At 37.3% G+C, this 21,137-nt stretch overlaps 2 protein-coding genes across 2 annotated transcripts in view; one reads left to right on the forward strand and one right to left on the reverse strand.

Annotated features, from left to right (window-relative positions):
* LOC113062939 (intersectin-2-like) overlaps positions 1–9,090 on the forward strand; it is a 34,763-nt gene extending 25,673 nt beyond the window's left edge. Inside the window, exons 19-39 of the mRNA XM_026233038.1 lie at positions 426–547; positions 631–794; positions 1,403–1,475; positions 1,633–1,811; positions 2,028–2,083; positions 2,197–2,363; positions 2,665–2,698; positions 2,791–2,912; positions 3,087–3,183; positions 3,303–3,494; positions 4,815–4,936; positions 5,053–5,159; positions 5,480–5,663; positions 5,915–6,013; positions 6,607–6,774; positions 6,891–7,100; positions 7,213–7,334; positions 7,522–7,604; positions 7,681–7,764; positions 8,539–8,712; positions 8,800–9,090. Of these exons, the coding sequence (XP_026088823.1) occupies positions 426–547; positions 631–794; positions 1,403–1,475; positions 1,633–1,811; positions 2,028–2,083; positions 2,197–2,363; positions 2,665–2,698; positions 2,791–2,912; positions 3,087–3,183; positions 3,303–3,494; positions 4,815–4,936; positions 5,053–5,159; positions 5,480–5,663; positions 5,915–6,013; positions 6,607–6,774; positions 6,891–7,100; positions 7,213–7,334; positions 7,522–7,604; positions 7,681–7,764; positions 8,539–8,712; positions 8,800–8,957 (2,717 nt within the window). The 3' untranslated portion in view covers positions 8,958–9,090. The remainder of the gene's footprint in view (positions 1–425; positions 548–630; positions 795–1,402; positions 1,476–1,632; positions 1,812–2,027; positions 2,084–2,196; positions 2,364–2,664; positions 2,699–2,790; positions 2,913–3,086; positions 3,184–3,302; positions 3,495–4,814; positions 4,937–5,052; positions 5,160–5,479; positions 5,664–5,914; positions 6,014–6,606; positions 6,775–6,890; positions 7,101–7,212; positions 7,335–7,521; positions 7,605–7,680; positions 7,765–8,538; positions 8,713–8,799) is intronic.
* A 3,650-nt stretch (positions 9,091–12,740) lies between these two features.
* Positions 12,741–15,504, reverse strand: LOC113062940 (connective tissue growth factor-like). Its single transcript, XM_026233039.1, has 5 exons — positions 15,247–15,504; positions 14,800–15,016; positions 14,456–14,707; positions 14,038–14,249; positions 12,741–13,920 (listed from the first exon to the last, which is right to left on the reverse strand). The coding sequence occupies exons 1-5, from the start codon at positions 15,304–15,306 to the stop codon at positions 13,624–13,626; spliced, it is 1,038 nt and encodes a 345-aa protein (XP_026088824.1). The 5' UTR covers positions 15,307–15,504; the 3' UTR covers positions 12,741–13,623.
* Between the last annotated feature and the right edge of the window lie 5,633 nt (positions 15,505–21,137).

Here is a 21,137-nt window from a genome sequence, read left to right on the forward strand (position 1 = left end):
ATTCAGACACATTTTTTAACTGGTTCAGTAGATTCAGCAAATAAATCTACTGTAACTCACAATGGAATATTACATATATTACATATATTTATTCAAAATTTATCAAGAAATTCATTCATTTGTAAAGATATGAATTATTACAATTGAAGGATTTATTCATGTTTGGAAATTGAATAGAATTGAACAATAATCTCATTCTTTACTTGCTAATAATGATGTTGAAATATATAACTTTTAGACAAAACTTAATGGCTACTAAACTGAATCTAGAAACAAAATAGTGTAGTACAATTACTGATGTGGGCTTTCTGTTACGAAAATGTTTTATATATTGAAATATGCATTTGTAAATGTGCTGCCTTTGCTGAATGGTAGTAAGATGGCTGTGATATGGTTGTAAGGTGATAATGTTTGTTTTTTTGCAGGCTTGCAGCCAGTGGTGACTATTGAAGACACATGTCCTCACCTCACCACCTACAGAGCTCTCTATCCCTTCACAGCACGCAACTCTGAGGAGCTCACACTGGAGGCAGACTGTCTGATCGAGGTACTGTACATACGTAAACACATTCACTCATGCAGTTGTAATTTTTAAGTACACATATAATTTGGCTTCCTGTGGATCCATAGGTGGATGAATCAATAGATGAATCAACAGTTAGGGAGACCGGCTGGCTGTATGGGAGTTACTGTGGGAACAGTGGCTGGTTCCCAGAGAGTTATGCTGAGAGATGTTGGAAAGACAGTGAGACTGAGAAGACACACTCCACAGCGCCCTCCACCAACTACCCTGGGTATGGCACTAAAACTACTGTATTAACTAGATTGTGCAATAGTGTTCAACCTCTTAGTGATATCAATTCTATTTAAAAGGGTGTTTTTTAATCAGAGAAATCATCCTTTTCAACATTTCATTCATTGCCCAGCAGATCAAAATTATTATTATTCAAATTACACATAGAAGCAAGTTAAAAATAACAGGAATGTTTTTTCCACACTAAAGGAAAAAGAATAGAATAATTTCCAGTTATATGCCCAAATATAATAATAAATAGCAATATATTTTTACTAAAACCATTTCACTATTCACTAAACATGTCTGATAGAGACTTCCATAAAAATGAGTAATGATGCAGATTAATAATATAATCAGTTTAAAAAAAATTTCTGAAATGAATGAAATTTACCTATAAATGATGAATTATATATTTTTAACATACAGAGATTCAGCAGCATTCGACTGCTATTGTGATGGTGAGAAATTATCTTAACAGATCAACTTAAACTAAATTGTGTTTTAAGGATGTGTTATTGGTTTAAAATTGCACACGTATTTTAAAAAATTAATGCTTTTATTATAGATGAATGAGTAATAAATGATTTAAAATCCTTCTTTCCCCAGAATTCCTCGAGTGGACATTGAAGGACCAACTCCAACACACACACCAGTGTCTTCAAACACACAGCACACACAGGTTGGCAAGTGTGAATACACACACACACACACACACACACACACACACGCACACACACACACCCACACACATCATCTATTTCATACAGCTTTGTTTTTTGATAATTGAAAGGACTATTACTCTGATCATTTGTGTATGTGTATTTTTTATGCTGAAGGCTGTAGCTCTGTGTGAGTGGAGCGCTAAGACTGAGAGTCACCTGGGCTTCTCTAAAGATGACATCATCACGGTTCTGGAGAAGCAGGACAACTGGATCTACGGAGAGCTCAACGAGAGCCGGGGCTGGTTCCCTTGCTCACATGTCTCCATGCTTACCACCAATAAAACACAGAATGAGTAAGACATGGGACAACTCTCTCTTAACCTCAAAAACATGCTTAATAAAAAAATGGTGGCTCAATGACATACCAGAGCCATCGAGCATGACCCCTCCCCTAACACTATAACTATAACTGTATTTTGTATGTCTCTGAATATAAATTTAGATGGTAGTATTACTATATTCTTCTTTTAACAAAAGCTAGAAAGCTAAACCGTTTATGTCTCTTCTAGGCCGTTATATTCTACAGTGGATGAGATGGAACTTTCAGATTCTGGTCTGTTTGAGGGTGAGGAGTCTGTTTATGTTTTCATAGAACCATCTCTACTCATGCATGCGAGATATTATGAGACATTAAACTGAGGTTTTTGTCACGGTTTTGATTTGATCTGATCTTATTAGAGTATGTGGCTCTGTACACATACGAGAGTCCGGAATCAGGTGACCTGACATTCTGTGCCGAGGATGTTGTCCTGGTGACAGAGAGGGAAGGAGAATGGTGGAGAGGGTGCATCGGTGACCAGTCTGGCCTCTTTCCTTCCAACTATGTTAAACCCAAAGAGTCTGATGTATGCATATTCAGATAATTGTATATTATTATGTATTTATACCTGCCTTATGAATATTAATTATTTATACACATATTGACCTAATACTGAAATTTTATTTAATACTTTACATTTTAATTTATTTTTTAATTTGTATTTTTATTCATTTGAAATTTTAATGATAATGATCATTTTGATGCTAGATAATGTTCTAAAAGTTAATGTTCTTTTGCAGAGATGATTTAAAAGAATTTGCTGTTTCAGAGACATTTAAGTTGGTATGCATTTTGATAATGATGTGCTCACTGTGTTATCATTTTAGACTGCCAATCTTGGAGTTCCCGGTAAAAAGCCAGGTGAGATTTGAGTACCATCACACACAGTAGAAGTAAAAATCAAGGCTGGTTGGTTCACATTTTAGACATATGCCATCTGTATTGGTGTTCAGAGATTGCTCAGGTGTGTTCGGCCAATGCTGCCACAACGCCAGAACAACTGAGTCTGACACCTGGTCAGCTGATCGTGGTGCTGCATAAGAACTCAAACAGCTGGTGGCTGGGTGAACTACAGGTTAGTACTGTATGTCACATAACCAGACTTTACCTAACCAAAGGACAGGATTAGCATATTGTGCATATAAATACATATCGAAATAGACAGATACAAACACATTAAGTATAAAAACAATACAAATCAGTGGAAAGTCACCAGCTTTTTAAAAACAAAGAATGTGTGTGTTTGTAGGCACGGGGTAAAAAGCGCAAAAAGGGCTGGTTCCACTCCTCTAATGTCAGATTACTGGAGGCCAACAGCGGCAAAATAACTCCTGCATCTCAGCCATGTGAGAAACTCTTTCATTCACACTCTTTTGTATGTGGTTGCGTGTATGTTGTTTTCCCTCATCTGTTCCATTCTGCTCCATCCATCCATTCTCTCTGTCTTTCTCCCCTCCCCCTGTAGTGTGTCAGGCTATTGCAATGTATGACTACAAAGCAGCCAATAAGGATGAGATGAGCTTCCAAAAAGGTCAGCTGATCACCGTATTCAACAAGGACAACCCTGACTGGTGGAAAGGAGAGGTCGCCGGGGTCGTAGGGCTGTTTCCAACTAATTATGTGAAGATGACCACAGAATGTGATCCCAGCCAGCAATGTAAGTACTATGGGAGTTACTTTATCAGTTCCTGTTTTCACATCAGAGTTCAGAGTTGTTTGTTCATAAGGTAAGGGTGGGGAACATGTAAATCAAAATAGATTGAATTAATTGGGTTTGAAATAATCATAAAAAAAAGAGTAAATAAGATGTTGATGAACAAACACATTAACACAGATGTGGTTTTTACTTTTTATGATGGACAAAAAAGGAAAGACTTTTTGGCTATAGTCTTTCTTCCTTAGAACAAATTCTAATATATATTCTCTATCCATCCCTTCATTATTCATTCTCTCCTCTGCCCTTATCTCCTCCCTTCCATCCTTTTTCCACGTCAATCGCATCATCTGTTTTATTGTAGGACGTAGCTCTGGCTCCGCCTTCCTCTTCCTCCTCTTTTCTGCCAATCAGAACACTACTCTGGTCCAGGAAGCAGCCTCAAGACTGGCTAGATTTGTTTGGATTTAACCCCACCCCTTCAACTATTTCTGTTTAGACGTTGCTTAAATAACAAATGAACGCATCAATTTACCTCCACTGGTTTTAGGACATATTTTTCTCACTGGAATCAGTAAATTTTTAATCGGGAAAAGATATCACTTGCTGCTTTTCTCTGTACATTTTATGAAGTGACTTTAATTAAAGGGGCCATATCATGAGTGACTGAATTATCCTCGATCTTTTTTAAAATAAAAGTTCTTGAATATTTTGTCAGTTCAATCTCAAAAAACAAACAAATAAATGAAAATAAATAATAATAATAATAATAATAACTTGGCTACAAAAATGGCTCATTATAACCTGAATAAAATGACAATAGCTGAAGATGGAATTTGGTAGCAACTAAAACAGCTTATTAAACTTTAAAATGAAAAACATGGCTAAGAAAAACAAAAAATTGGAACAAGAATCTTAACTAACATTAGACCATTGGGTAAAAAAAAAAGAATAATCAAAAATATATGACATGGCCCCTTTAAAGTAAACTACCCTTTAAGTCAGCACTGTTCATCAGCACAATCATATATTCGTATATCACGGGATTGTCAGTCTGCCTCTGTGTGTTTAATTGAAACTGATGACCAGCCTCACAATTGACCAGCTATGCAGCCAGCTAACAGTCGTGACCTTAGATATTTTAGAGAGTTCATTCTGAATGTCATAACTTTGCTCTGGATGCAGTTTTGTATGGAAAGCATTCATAATTATATGATGCAGAAATACGCAAAATAAAGTTTTTAATTGTGAGATGCTGTTGTGATGTGGTTACTGATGAGTGCATGTGCATGTGTGGCTTGTCCTGCATATGTGTGTGTGTAGGGTGTGATGATCTGCTCAGTTTAGAGTCTATGTGCACTGAAGAGAGGAAGAGGCAAGGCTATATCCACGAGCTCATTCAGACGGAGGAGACCTATCTGGAGGACCTGGAACTGGCACTGGAGGTGATCTAACAGCCACTTCAACAATATTCATGATATATCCACATTTGGAATGCTATTTGTTTACACTCTAAGTTACATAAAATGTCAAATTGGTTCCTGTGTGTGTGGAAATTCAGGTTTTCTATAAACCAATGGCAGAGTCAGGGAGGCTGACAGAGGCTGAGATGAGCATGATCTTTGTGAACTGGCGGGAACTGATCATGTGCAGCACCAAACTCCTAAAGTGAGTCGATGCTGAGTGCATTCTGTCTGGGCAGTTGCAAGCGGTGTCTTGCGGACATTAAGTGTCCGGTTTGAATTTTTTTTTTTGTCCAATATTAATTCATTTTCCAGTTCTATTTGAAGTTTGCATTAGTGGGTTAAAGTTTCTGGAAAACCATTTACCCTTACACCTGGGACTATCAACTAGCAACCAATGGATGCAAATGAAAGAATTAAAACATAGAGCTTTTATATACGAGCAGATTTGTCAATACAAGGTAACTGAATTTTTCTTAAAATATGAGAAGTAATATACCAGGTGATATACTTTGTGTTTTTCAGAGCTCTGCGTGTCCGTAAGAAGATGGCTGGAGAGCGGATGCCGGTGCAGGTGGTGGGTGATATCCTGTCTTCAGAGCTCTCTCACATGCAGGCCTACATTCGCTTCTGCAGCTGCCAGCTCAATGCTGCGGCTCTGCTGCAACAGAAAACAGACAAATCAGCTGACTTCAAACTCTTCCTGAAGGTAAGTGGAGTTCCTTACTTTCTAATAAATGCTGCACAATGCTCACAATAAACAAACTCGGTCTAGTGTTGGGTTGCTTCTTGATCAGTGTCCTGAAAGCAACACCAGTTGTTTTGAATGTTTTACACAGTAGTCCACAAGATGGTGCTGTCGCTTACTACTCTCTCCTGGAATACTGTGGATGAATGAACTGTTGATAGAGAAAAGATTTTAATAAGACTTTCTTCCTTCTGTGTTTATCTTCTTTGTAGAAAATTGCCAGTAATTACCGCTGTAAAGGAATGCCACTGTCCAGCTTCCTCCTGAAACCCATGCAGAGAATCACACGCTACCCACTGCTGATCAAGAACGTACGAGAAGCTTCTCCTACAGTCCTCAACTATGGAAAATTTAATAGGAGAAATAATATCCGTTATTGAAAATCAGAGGAAATAGGAAGGAAATAAAAAAATTAAATAATAAAAAAGTAGATATATAAGCCTGTATAAGGAAATATATTCGAGCGTCTTGAAAGCATCGCCACGGTTCTACTTGATTCAGTCTGTCTCAGGATTTTTCTTCTTGTAATCCTATACTGACTCCTAATAGTGAAATCAGATCTCTGTCAGACTCACTGGATTATTACAAATAATGGAAAAAAGAATATCTGGAATGGAAATGCTAAAACACAGCAAAAGATTTAAATAAGTGGCCTAAAACATTTGTTTTTTCTTCACAATACTAATGTGCTTAAGACTTTTGTACTATTGTAGTACAGTACTACATACAACACTAATACAGTGTTATTGCCTTATTGTTATAATTATTATTATTAATGTGCAACAGAATGGAAAAATAAGTAAGAATATTAATAAAACGTTTAAAAATATACAAATAAATAATCAGCAATATTCGTTTTGATGCAAATCATTTGTTTGTTGTTTCTGAAATCCGATGGGTGTAGATTCTGGAGAATACCCCTCCAACTCATGCAGATCACGCAAACCTGCAGGCGGCACTGGAGCAAGCCGAGGAGTTGTGCTCACAGGTGAACGAGGGCGTGAGGGAGAAAGAAAACTCTGACCGGCTGGAATGGATCCAGAACCATGTGCTGTGTGATGGAGTCATTGAGGTGAGATCACTGAAGGCCTTTTGGTGCTACATAATGACCTCTAATTTTAAAACAACTGCTTTTATTAAGTGTTATGGTATTTGTGAAAATGTTATTTTGTAATGTTCTCAATTTAGCACCTCGTTTTTAACTCTCTGACGAATTGCCTGGGCCCTCGAAAGCTGCTGCACAGCGGCAAACTACATAAGACCAAGAGCAGCAAGGAGCTTTGGGCCTTCCTGTTTAACGACTTCCTGCTCCTCACCAACACCTCAAAACAGTTCTCATCTGGGCCTGACAGACTCTTCAATCCGAACTCAAATGCACAGTACAAGATGTATAAAACGGTAAAGCAGGATGACTGGTTATACCGGTGTCCATCAGGAGCTCGTATGTAGCTGGATTACGTTTTGTGTAAAACACTTTGTAAAATGTCTAACAATGTCTTTCTTATTTTAGCCAGTGTTTCTGAATGAGGTCTTAGTTAAAATGCCCTCTGACCCTTCCAGTGATGATCCAGTTTTTCACATCTCACACATTGACCGTGTTTACACTCTCAAGGCTGACACCATTAATGAAAGGTACAAATACTATACACACATTCAAACTCAAACGCTCAGATACAGATAACACACACAACATGATCCACTGAACTATAAGTGAGGCTATAAAAGGCTATCAAATGTTCGGTATAGAGTATAAAGCATGAGTTTATTACAGTGAGTGTCTGTTGTACAACAGTAATTGATCACTTTCTTGATAAATTAGGACTGCATGGGTGCAGAAGATCAAAGCGGCATCTGAACACTTCATAGAGACTGAGAAGCTGAAAAGAGAGAAGGCATACCAAGGTATTAAGTGAGGAGTATTAAGAGTCAGGGTGATTGAATACAGCTTTACTGATGAAAGCCTGTGTATGTTGTTCAGCTCGCTCGCAGAAGAACAATGGAATTGGGCGACTGTTAGTAACGGTCCTGGAGGCCACTGAGTTGAAGCCCTGCAAACCAAATGGTTAGAAGAAACATACACAATCAGTCTGGGCTCTATTCACACAAACATCCCACACTCACTTCACATTCATTCATTTATCATGTTTTTTTTTTAAATTAAATTTTCACTCTATTTTTGTGTTTTATAGTTTCATTATGGAGTTTTATTTTTATTATTTTAACTAGTATTAATTTAAAATGTTTAATGGTGCTACTTTTCACAGCCTAATCTTAATATATAGTGGCATTTTCATCTGATGCAGATGTATTGTTTAAAGTTTTAAAATCAGTTGTATTGAAGTTTTTCCAAATTTCATTATTATTTTATGCATTAAACCTCACTGAACCTACAATTTTCTCGTAAATAAGATGCATATATAATATCAAAAAATATATATTTTTAAATTTACAGATTGTCTTTCTTTTTAATTAAATTATGCAACATTTCCTGTTTTTAAATTTTGCTTAAATTATTACTATTATCTTATAGTATACGGTGTATCAAAAACAAATATATTTTAGTTTTTGTTTACAGTTTGTTCCAGTTGATTTGAATAAGAATCATATCAAAATTAACATTTAAATTTTTATTTTAAGTATACATTAACACTAAATTGATCTGAAAATAAGCCGTAGTATCTTACTTTTATACAATTTGTCATATGTATTTAATCCAGAGTGACTTAAAGACATATATTTGATAATTTCCTCCATTCTTTGGGAATCAAACCCATGACATTGGCATTTGGAGAACAAGACAAAAATATTGAGTAGGAAATGATGTGTGTGTTTACAGGAAAAAGTAACCCGTACTGTGAGCTAACCATGGGCGCGCAGTGTTACTCGTCCCGCCATCAGCCTGACACGCTCAACCCCAAATGGAACTTCAACTGCCACTTTTTCATCAAAGACCTGTATCAGGACGTCCTGTGCCTCACCATCTTTGAGAGGGACCAGTTCTCTCCCGACGGTGGGATTCTACCTGATGGCACTGCACACACAAAATACACATACACAAAAACATGTATTTTTTAATAGGATTGTTCTTTCAATACAGATTTTCTTGGTCGTACTGAAGTTCCTATAGCGACAATAAAGAAGGATCAAGAAGGTAAAGGTCCAATGGTACAGCGTCTTCTGCTTCATGAAGTTCCAACTGGAGAGGTCAAAGTGCGGCTTGACCTGCAGCTCTATGATCAAACACCTCACCTGTGAACTTCACATCTGATTCATTAGCACTCCATAATTAACCAGATCATTTAATAGAAGTTTATGAGTGTTCATTTTTAAAAGTATATTGGAATGACTCTGTACATCTTTGAAAAAGTTAACTACTTAAAGGGATAGTTCACCCAAAAATGAAAATAATGTAATTAATGACTCACCCTCATGTTGTTCCAAACCCATGAGACCTCCATTCATCTTCAGAACACAGTTTAAAATATTTTAGATTTAGTCCAAGAGCTTTAAGTCCCTCCATTGTAACTGTGTGTACGGTCTACTGTCCATGTCCAGAAAGGTAAGAAAAACATCATCAAAGTAGTCGATGTGACATCAGAGGGTAGGTTAGATTTTGCTGAAGCATCGAAAATACATGTTGGTCCAAAAATAGCAAAAACTACGACTTTATTCAGCATTGTCTTCTCTTCCTGGTCTGTTATGAGCGAGTTCACTGTAGTGATGTCCTGTTCGCGAACGAATCATTCGATTTAACCTGTTCTTCTTAGTGAATTGGTTAAACCAGTTCACCAAATCGAACTGAATCGTTTTAAACGGTTCTTGTCTCCAGTAAGCATTAATCCACAAATGACTCAAGCTGTTAACTTGTTTAATGTGGCTGACACTCCCTCTGAGTTCAAACAAACCAATATCTCGGAGTAATGCATGTACTCAAACAGTACACTGACTGAACTGCTGTGAAGAGAGAACTGAAGATGAACACCGAGCCGAGCCAGATAACGAACGACAGATTGACTCATTCTCAAGTCAAGAACCAGTTGTATCACTTTTTGGATCACCAGTAGTGATGGGAAGTTAGGTTCTTTTCCTTGAACCAGTTCTTCCGGACAGCTCGATTCAATAAACCAGTTGAATAAAACAGTTCACTGGTTCTTTTGCGCTCGACGTAATGACGTCATTGGTGATGATTGCACTTCATTCAAGTCTTCTGTTTACCCACACTCATTACATTAGCAGAAAATCAGTTCAGAATCAATCACCAAAAGACTCAGTTTCGGTTCAGACACGCTGTGTGTCATTCTGCTTCATTCTGAATCACACATGCGCAGTATCATCAGCTCCTTGGTTCTCGAATTGGACGCGTCACAACACTGCAGTGAACTCGCTCACAACAGACCCAGAAGAGAAGACAATGCTGAATAAAGTTGTAGTTTTTGTTATTTTTGGACCAAAATTTATTTTTGATGCTTCAACAAATTCTAAAAGACCCTCTGATGTCACATGGACTACTCTGATGATGTTTTTCTTACCTTTCTGGACATGGACAGTAGACCGTACACACAGCTTCAATAGAGGCACTGAGAGCTCTTGGACTAAATCTAAAATATTGTAAACTGTGTTCCGAAGATGAACGGAGGTCTTACGGGTTTGGAACAACATGAGGGTGAGTTATTAATGACATTATTTTCATTTTTGGCTGAACTATCCCTTTAACAGATGTTTACATGCAGTAAAATATTTACTCTCACACATGCTTGAAGTTCTATAATGGGGATTATTGGGTAATAACTTAATGATTCGGTTGGGATAGGAACTGGTTTGAAATTTGTACATTTTTAAAGTGCATTAGTAATCTAAACATATTGATTAAACATAGACATAACTGATTTTATTTTAGTTTACTGCCTTAAATCTGAACACATTATGTACTGTAACTTCCTATGTATGAATAGGTTCAAAAGATGTCACTCAAATTGCTGAAATTCAGTAATTTGTAGATTCCACTATGCCAATCATACTTGAGCTTCCTGTAGCTGTTCCTAGAGCCTTAGTGCATGTTTAATCACTTTATTATTAAATACTGAAACACTTTAAAAGACACTGTAATATATTTAATTATATAATGAACATATGATATATAATGTTATCTGAAATTGTGTGATGGAACACAAATTGTGCTTTAAATTCCTTATTGTACAAATTTAGGGAAGATTTATAAACGCTTTAAGAATGTATAATATGGCTTATGGTTTCCAATGATGATTCTAATAACAGCGTTTGGCTTTATGAACAGACTGGATCTGGATATTGCACATTTGATTTGATGATGATGGATTTTGAAAGTTTGTGTGGTGTTTTTTGTTGTTATTTTTTTTAATGCATAATTGAAGTAATTGACAAATTATGGGCTTGAGTTCAAATCATATACTGTACACCAAAGACAAAAATAAAAACAGAATGTTTACGATTCTTATCTTAAAATAACAGTTTACTGCTTTTTGTTTGTTTTGATATTTTAATCTTTTTTTCTTTTTAATTCACAAAAAAAAAAAAAAAAAAAAAAAAAAAAACTACTCAAAATCAAAAACATTTTCATAAAAAGTGGGACCCCAAAAGATTCTTCAGTGAACTATTGTTAATTGTTAATTTATTTTCTTCAGGATCTTCAGATAAGTATGGCCCCCTATAAATGGCCTTTCTTGTGGCATTGGGGTCACCGTATAACTAATTAGATAAGAAAGAAGAAATTAATGTACTTTAGATACAGATTTCCAAATATTAATGTAATTAACTATGGTGAGCAAATAACTGGCTTTGATAATATTCTATAGTAAATGCACATGTAACACATTACAAATGCAAAATACATTTGTGCCCTGCAAAGCCACAAAATCATCAACATGGTGTTAATAGATTTTTAAAGTTGTTCTGGAGATTTATACAGTATTTTAAATTCTAAATGTAATATTCTACGGCATGAACAAATATCAACCAGCGAGACAAGACACGAAATTTAATTTTAAAATGTTAAGACAAAGGTAGGCTACAACTACACAACCCATGAAACTTTGCAAATGATGTAATAACAAAATTGTATAAAACTTGTTTTATGAACATAATAAGTAGCCTATAAATGCTAAATGTTTGCAATACTGTATTATTTCTATTGTTGACTCCTCTAGATTGAATGTACTCTCTGTTTGGTCGTTTTTTTTTAACACCAAATTAGTTTAGAAATTAGAAATCAATCTACAGTCCACAGCCTCTGAATATAAATATTTCACTACCACAGTCGATGCACTAGATGGCGCTTATTGTATATAACTTTAGTGGTTTTCACAGAACAAATCCAGTGTGTGTCGTACCAAAGTCTCTGGTCGTACTCAATCGGAAAAAATGATTGATCAATAGCTCAAGCAATTAATTCGTTTTTATTTTTATTTTTATTAATATTCAAAAAAGTCTAACAGATATTTTATCTGTGCAATGTCTAAATTGGTTGTCCTTATTCTCCTAATCATTAATGGGTGTTTTTTTTAATAAAAAAATATTGCCTAAATAATTTATCATTCATTCACCTCAGAAATAATGTCATAGACCTACTGCTCTCCCCTACACAAAAGTATTATTATTATTTTTAAGTGAAAAGTATCATATTTGTATTATTTGAATACATAATCCTGAAAAAAGGCTATAAGCTATAAAAACATTTTACACGATTATTGTTTTACTTTATTTTTGATCAAACAAACACAGGTTAGCTTAAGAGTTTTCTTTCAAAAACATAAAAATGCTATATATACAGAACATCAGTTGTAAATGTATATCAGTAGTATCAGTGTGTGGTCTTGAGTTTGATGGACCGCACACAATGCAACTGTGTGGTCTGCAGTGGTGATGTAAAAATGGCATTGACGCAAGTATGAGCATGAGAGGCCTTTGTGGAAACATGGTGTTCATGTGGGATTTACATCAGGGTTTATGTACATATACCAACAGAAGAGGCTCGGGGTGAAAATGACTCAAACAATGACGATGTTTATATAAAAATATAATATTTTATTTATAACTACAAAAGTGAAAACGTAACTTTTTGGTCACACTTCTCAATAAAATATTGGACAAACTGTAAGAAGAACAGTCAAGTCAGCACATGGAGCTATTATTTAAACTTGGTGAAGCAAGAAAATAAGCAAGACATCAAATGCTTTGAATTTAAATTAACTTAAGATGTACAAAATATGTACATTATTTACAGCTTTCAAAAAATAGATACTGTAATAAAAATAGAATGAAGCTACAATTCATCCAGTCTTTTTGACAGGGGTACTGACGCTCTCCCATCAGGAGGGGCCAGACAGTCGAAGTCAAACACTCAGTGCTATATTAACCTTCATAGTTCTTGGCCAAACTTCATGTCTTGTTTCAGCTCAATCAAAATCTGAGCTGACAAAATCAACTAAATATAAGAGCACATCAGTTTCTCTGTCTCTTTCTTCTGCCTTCTATCGGCTTGGTGAGGCGATTAGCTTCAAGGGCTAAAAGCTGCCTTCCGGTTTCTTACTATTTTTCTCAGAATCTGAATCTACCCACCACAGTTTGGGGGAGGGGCTTGGCATCATCTGCCAATCAGTGACATTGGGCGTCACAGAGTCGGACTATTAGTGCAGTAATGTTTTTTATGGGGCGTCCGAACAGAGCCCGGTCATTTTACAATCCCCACCCCCTAACCTTAGACATCCACCATGACAAATGTAGTCCATGTACAAAATACATACACTCAAAAAAAATAATGTAAAATGAAAGCAAAAAACCATAAAAAGACAAACAATTACTTGTGCTGAGATATGAGATGGATATCTGCTAGATTCAAGTGGACAGTCACTGCATGGAACTCCTCGGCGTTGCTGTCACTGTCTCCTTACGCCATGTCACCGACCATCTTCTTGTAATACATGGACTCAAAGACGTCGTTCTCCCCGGGGCAGTTGTAGTGGCATGCGCAGGTCTTGATGAACATCATCTGCTTCTTCATGACTTGGCCGTCTGGGCACTTGAACTCCATGGGCAAGGTGGCGGTTCTGTGAGGTGTGCAGCAGCGTCCATCCGTGCAAACGCCACAGAACTTGGGCCGGTAAGACTTGGTGGTGGTGCAGCCAGAAATCTCAAACTTCATGGGTTTTGAGACTCGTGGTGTGCGGATACACTTCTTCCCTTTCTGTAAAAGCATAAAATGAAAAGATAGCCATCAAGTTCTGTGACGTCATCATCATGCATCAGGGGAACCAAGAGTGAGCCGTGCTGTGATTGGTTTGGAAGGTAGGTTGCTGCTTACCCTGATTTTCTCCTCTAGGTGTGAATCGCAGGGGCGAACCATACAGAGGCGGGACTGCTTCTCAAGACGGCACTCGCGGTTGTCATTGGTGACACGAGTAGAGATTCCCAAGCCGCAGGTCTTTGAGCATGCACTCCATTCTGTGGTCTGAACCAGGCAGTTCTCTCTCATCATGGAGGGATCGGGCCCGTATGTCTCCTCCTCTCTGTAAGCTACAAAATAAGACACATTTTTTACTTAACACATTCCTTAGAGCTGCATGATGTCATCCAAATGTTCATATTATTACATCATTGCACTGGAATTCATTCCAACCTCCTTAATGGAGACCATTACTGTGTCTGAATATGTATGATTCATTAAATCACCACTGTGACAGTTCTGACTCACAGAACAGTCGAGGTCAAAGAATGCTCACCTGCCAAAGCTGGTCCCACAAAGGTATTCTGTTGAGGGGAGTCACACACCCACTCCTCACAGCACTTCCCTGGGACCTTCACCCTGCGGGGCATCGGGCAGTCAGGGCTGGGGAGCCTAATATCCATTCCACACAGGGGCACGCAACCTACAGCGCCGTCTAGACACGTGCACTGGTATTTACAACTGCTCTGGAAGGACTCTCCGCTGCGATACACCATTCCACTGAACACGCAAGTGGCACCTTCTCTTGCTGTGGGATGGGGAAAGAAAATGGTTTACAACTCTGACTCAACTCAACAACTATAGATTCAGTGTCTGTATGTCAACAGTCAATATCCTTACCTGTGCAGACTCCAATACGACGGTTGCTTGGGGAGCCGTAGTCACAGTAAAGGCCTTTGTGGGGGTCACAAACGTCTCGCTCTGTGCAAAGTTCGCCCAGTTGCTTGGCACACACCCGGCAGCACCCACAAGTGTCCGGCACCAGGCTCACACCGGGCGAACACTGGGGTGGTACATCAGGGCATTGGCATTGTCCACTGCACTCCTGAGCCGTAGCCTGAGGAATATAACACATGCTCTTGTAAGACTTTGTACATTTGCTCAACACTGACCTTAAAAAATATCTTTCAAAGGGTTAAAATGTGGCATTTTATGAGGTATTTGTGTCTGGCGGCAAAAGATTAAAGTTATAGCCTGATCTTGCTAATCATTAATAGTCTGGATTTCTACATGCATTTAAACAAGAGAGTGGTCTCTTTCTCATAATAGTGCATTTAAAGGACTTACCCATCCACAGAAAGTCAGGCACAGCAAAGCAAGCACTCTTCGATTCATTCCAGAAAACATGATGACCACTTCTTTCCAATCTCTTTTAAAAAAATGCAGTCTCCTCTTCAGATTTGATCAAGTTGATCTCGTTGTGTAGTCTTTGAATCCAGTTCCTCTTGATCGTGCCGAGTGAAAGCTAGAATTTAGCTTCGGTATGAAGGTTAGGCTGAGCAGTGTCGAGCGACTGTTGCTTCTCTCTGGAGGACTTCGAGTGTTCTGATTCTTCAGCAGCAGCTGAGCTACCTTTATACACACCACACTGCGGTGGGCTGCCTCTACCTCAATGGAACGCTGGATAAACATGGGCATTCCTGGCATTCTTTCCTAGTTTCCTGCCCCCTCCACTCTCCACTCCCCTCTCCCCGTCCACTAGACCTGCACCCACTGCCATCCAACATTCCTGGGCTGTCACACAGCAAAATAAAAGTGCAGTCTCTAGCATTACCTTGCAGTGCTTGGTTGGAGTTTATGCAATTTGTCTTAGAGATAGATGTGTGAATGCTTGTTCTCTAAATAACTGATGATTGACAGTTGATGATAATGAAGTGGCCATTATGCAGTTAAAGGACGGTAAACCCTTAAATGAACATCATTATTTAAGTCTGGTAATTATTTACTCATCTTTATGTCTTTCCAAATCTTCAAATCTGATTTTTAATATATTGTCTATACAATGAAAAGACATCACTGACTTTCATTTTAAAAGCAGATCTTAAATATATTGGTTCCAGAGAAGAACAAAATGTCTTGTGGCACAGCTTTAATGTCTTGGTGGATTATTTGATTTAACGTGTATACTGTATGTAAGCATGCTTTAAAAAAAAAGGCTAAACCTATATGTTGAAAATATTTATTCTTAATTCTAGATTTATTATTATTATTAGACTTGCATCTTGCATAAGTTTTTTTCTGGCTCTAGATTCTGGATTCAGGTGTGGTATGATTCTATTTTGCTCCTTCAGACAGCAGACAGAAGGGCAGCAGGAAAGTGGCTAGACTGAAGTGTTTGAATATTTTTTTTTTATAAAAAAAAAAAAGAAGGATCCACAGACTCCCCTCCACACTATTATGAATCGGAGGACTGCCTCTTGCCAGCTGGCGAATCGGAAATGAAAAACTCCCAAAGAAGAAATGGGAGGTGAAAGAATGTTATCCCCCTGCCAGCAGACATACTGTTACTACATGCACACAGTCTTAGAGGAAGACTTGCCTTATATGGGAATCTTCACTTTCGGCTTGCTTGTTGCCCCCCTTCCTCCTCGTCCTCCTCTTCATTCTCTTGTCCACACTCTTTCCCTCTAGTCTGGAAACAGTGTTGCCAGTGTTGAAGATTGTAATGTGCCCTGTCTGTCAACAACCTTTCATTCCAACTGGGCTGAAAGCTGCTGCCACACAGATCCCCCCCAACCCCCTTACAGAACAGATTATGCTCAAGATGCAAGATGTAGGTTTACAACACAATGCTGATAACAAAAAATCTCACAGGGTCAGTGTGTTACTATAACTGCTGCATTAAAACTACATTTAAAATTGTTTGAATTTATACTGTAGCTCATCTACATAATTATTTTTTTTTGTCAGTTTGAAGATGTAAATAAAACTTAATATTTAATGGAAAATAGACATTTGGTCTGGCACATTTTAAAAGACATTTGCTAAAAATGTGCATTTAGCATTTTTGTTTGTGGCAATGTACAATTTGACTGAATCAAATGGGCCAGCAAAGTTTTTTTATATAAAAAAAAAAAAAAGCACCCTGATGAGACCCTGAAAATAACATGTTCATTCAGTTTATGTATTTTATATATATATATATATATATATAAAATACATTATATATATATATATATATATATATATATATATATATATATATATATATATATATGTTATTATAAGCATAATATCTTACTGAGTTTTAGTTATTAACAATCTGCTGTGCGTGTGTCAGTTTTCTGTGAACAAGCAAGATGGACCATGCTCCGAGTCTGGGGGCTAAATAAACATACAGTAGCTGTGTGTGGCACAAATCATTTCATACTCTGCATTAAGCTCTTTTAGTGCCTGCAGCTACATATCTGCCTCAGTGAAGAAAAGATAAATTCTTTCATTTCATGCTTACTACATCCCTAGGAAGATGAAGGAGGACTGAAACTTTACCACCAACAGAATATTTCAGAAACAACTTGCTGCCAGCCCTTTGAACAGAAGCAAATCTGAGACCCCCTCATAGAGTTTATTCAAGCTGGCACACTGCTCATAAAGAGGATGATGGAAAAGCAGACAATGTCGGAAAACAGTTGGGAGGGGAATAAGGTAACTTTAAAGAGTGGGCTGGATGACTGGTTATAGGTGGCTCTAAATGATGAACCAATTCTAAAACTGGTAAGACTGATGTGATCAGCAAACAGGACTAAATTTGGCCAGCTAAGAGTATGCATGTATCAGTTGCTGAGAAAGGTCAAAGGTCACTATCTAATGATGTAATGGAAAAGACTCCAGGCATTGGGGAAATGAAAACCTGTTGACAGAAGTCACTGGGGTGTGTGGTCACATAGCTTCATTTTACTTTCCTCTCAAGACGTGAAAACTCAAGAGTTAGGAGGCAGGTAGGTGTTCTGCACATAATTTGAAAGCTTTTAATTGTTCTCTCTAGACATAAGCGAACAAAGCTTGAATACTACAGAGCCATATTTTGGCTGCCAGAACCAATTTTCCATTGCTACACAATTTCAACATCCCATTTTTTTCAGTTTGGACTGCTTCTAAACCAGTTCATTTGAGTGCTCAAATTACCAATGTTCAACCAAAATATGCTGTCTATAAAATACTGGTGTTTTTACCCCAAACAAGTCTTTGTTTTGGACTGGGTCTTTGTCTAGTCTAATGTGATAGGTGAAATGTTTTGGACTCATTCGAAGAGCAAACAAGGATGTTTGAGTAAATATGAATGGAGATCATGTATGAAGATAATGGACAGAAGGCTGAAGAGATGAAAAACATGCTATGACTTGACTTGCTATGACTGCAGTCTACAGTCCTTCACAAATAATAGGCCTAGTTTGGATTCTATCTATCCACTGCAGTTCTGTTTTCCTTTTTCTAGCTTCTTTTCAATTTCAACTGATTTTGAAATTAACTTGAAACATGATTTGTTGAACACCCAAATAAACAGCTGCCATGCATGTACAAATGTTTCAGTTCTATTCAACAGAAACAATTTGGTCATAGATGTCTTCAGGTGGCTTTTATGGCTTTTGACACAGTCTTTAACAAGGATCAAAGAAGATGTAATGCTGTTTGTAAGGGTAAACACTTGAAATGAAGCAGCTGGAAATCCTGTGTTTTTGGTTATATGTCACTTCTTGTTCAGTTTCCCCATGCCCTTGCTTGGTTGTTGTGCAGCAGAGGTTTTTGCGACCACATTCCTGTGGGATTCAGTGAAGCATTCCACAAGGGATTTTCCTGACAGTCCTCTCACCCATGCATTTCTCACATCTCCTCTAGTTACATCATCAATTCTCTTCTCCACCCATCAGATGCGATGATGCCATAGTTGAAGTCCAGTGGTCAGTCAACCAATATGATGACAAAACGTAAAAATGTATTATTTATTTAGTTGTTTTTTAAATTTTAATAAACAAGAATTCATTAAGTAAACCTGTATTTTATGTGTGATAGGAAAGCATTTCTTAGAGACTACTATAGGTTCAACGGGTTCACGTTTTAAAGGATCAGGCCTCCCAGAAGTATGCTAACTTTATGTTTATAGAAATGCCAGAAATTATACATATTTTCCAACCTGCCTCATGGTAGTTGAACCACAACAATTCGCAAATGCTTCTGTGGAAACTGACCATAAGAAAGGCATAAAATCCACACTTAACACCTCTGCTGCACAAGCATTTTCCAGTTTAACATTAATCATAATTCAGGGGACAAGCATATATATATATATATATATATATATATATATATATATATATATATATATATATATATATATATATATATATATATATATATATATATACTTTTATTTTATTATCATTTTTTTTTATTTGTATTTTTCTGCAGATTGGGGTGACTGTAATGTTGTTGATTTGAATATTGCACGTACTGTATCAGCAGAAGCCAAATAATCAACCATCATAAATAGATAATTGATTAATAACATGATTATCTAAATCTGCATATTTGATTACTTCTGCTTGATCATGCTACACTGCTGAGGGATTTATGTAACTACATAAATTAGTCTGGTTGCATCACATGTTTCAGTATAAAAAACATCATCATCAAAAGGCTCAAGCAGCTATAAGAGTGCTGAACCATAAAATAAACCCTAAGAAAGACTATTTGCCCCCTAATCTGCCGCCCCATCTAAAGCTGCTACCTCTATAATTGGCTTCTGGCTGGCTGTTAAAAGAATGTTCCACACTTTGAAACTTCAAACTGACCCTCCCTCAGCCTTAGTTTAAATACCACATGTGACAGACACGGCAAACAGAGTTAATGGTGGTTACGGGCTGCAGTTTTGGCCCTTTGAAATGGTGCGGCTGGGTCAGACTGCATTGATTCAAAGTCCAGACTGCCCCAAACCCACCGTACTACATCACATGTCTAAAAGCATAAACCCGCACTGCTCATTAGATCATTCAGGGTAGTCTGAGAGCAAAAAATTTAGAAATTGGGTCCCTTTAGAAAGGGTTGCTTGATTTATGAGACAAGTAAAGAGGCATTATGGGGTGGGTGGGATGTGGAAAAGGCTATCAAGGATTGAGTGTTGTTTTGTTTGAAATTGAAAGGATGGAATGTGGTGGGAAACAGTGGTTGATTTGTTGAAAGGTTTGATCTGAGTGAGGAAGCTGGAATATGTGCAGACCAGTAAAGTTTCATCTTCGCCACAAGCCCATTTTTGATGGTGTCTAATGTTACCAGCAACTAAATGATGCATTAGGTTTAGGTCAAAACTTGAGAAAAATCTGAGACCCATTTCCATAGCCTGAATAACAGTAGATAATAAACTCAACAGTGGTAACTAAGCTTGTGTTTCTAGAGGTCTTGGTCTTAGACTATAAAAACTATCTGTTTGTATTTAGTACCAAGTATGGTGACCCGTACTGGGAATTAATACTCTGCATTTATCCCACCCAAAAGATACACTCACACACACCGTGAACAGTGGGCAGCCATTTATGCTGCAGCACCCAGGGAGCAGTTACAGTTGCTCAGGGGAACCTCAGTTCACCCCCCCCCCACCTACAATCCCAGCTGGTATGTTTATGTTTAAAAAGACAATGAGTGTCTTCAGTGTAGTTACAGTAGTTAAACTGCTTTTATCTTGGCTATGGAGATAAATATGAAGAAATATGACGATGGTCAGTAAACATTTAAGGTATTTTTCAGGCTAAAACAGAACATCCAGTGACGATTTGTGGTCTTATGTGTGTTCTTGTATGATTTACAGAAGAGAGAAAGTCTCCACAGTAACAATACTAAACCAGTGCAATTTTGTTCTGTCCACCAATCACACTGAGTGATATTTATACAGCCACACCTAAATTTATGTACACTCACCACCGTCATAGTTTGGTGTGGGTACGATTATTTTTCTTCTCTCTTATGCTCACCAAGTCTGCATGTATTTGATCAAAAAAATGAAAATTGTAATACTGTGAAATACATGTTAATGTATTTTTTAAATGTAATTTATTTGTGTAATGGCCAAGCTGAATTGTCACATGATACTTAAGAAATTATTCTAATATGCTGATTTGGTTCTAAAGAAACATTTCTTATTATTATAAATGTGAAAACATTTGTGCTGCCTAATCTCTCTGTTAGCA

The sequence above is a fragment of the Carassius auratus genome, chromosome 45 (genome assembly GCF_003368295.1).
Source record: "Carassius auratus strain Wakin chromosome 45, ASM336829v1, whole genome shotgun sequence".
In the NCBI taxonomy this organism is placed as follows: domain Eukaryota; kingdom Metazoa; phylum Chordata; class Actinopteri; order Cypriniformes; family Cyprinidae; genus Carassius; species Carassius auratus.

What these genes read in the sequence shown, in the direction of transcription:
- LOC113062940 (XM_026233039.1), bottom strand. Translation starts at nt 15,306, where the DNA reads ATGTTTTCTGGAATGAATCGAAGAGTGCTTGCTTTGCTGTGCCTGACT. An exon ending in GCCTGACTTTCTGTGGATGG is followed by an intron (nt 15,017 to 15,246) that starts GTAAGTCCTTTA and finishes TATATTCCTCAG; the next exon opens with GCTACGGCTCAGGAGTGCAG. An exon ending in TGTGGGACCAGCTTTGGCAG is followed by an intron (nt 14,250 to 14,455) that starts GTGAGCATTCTT and finishes CTTATTTTGTAG; the next exon opens with CTTACAGAGAGGAGGAGACA.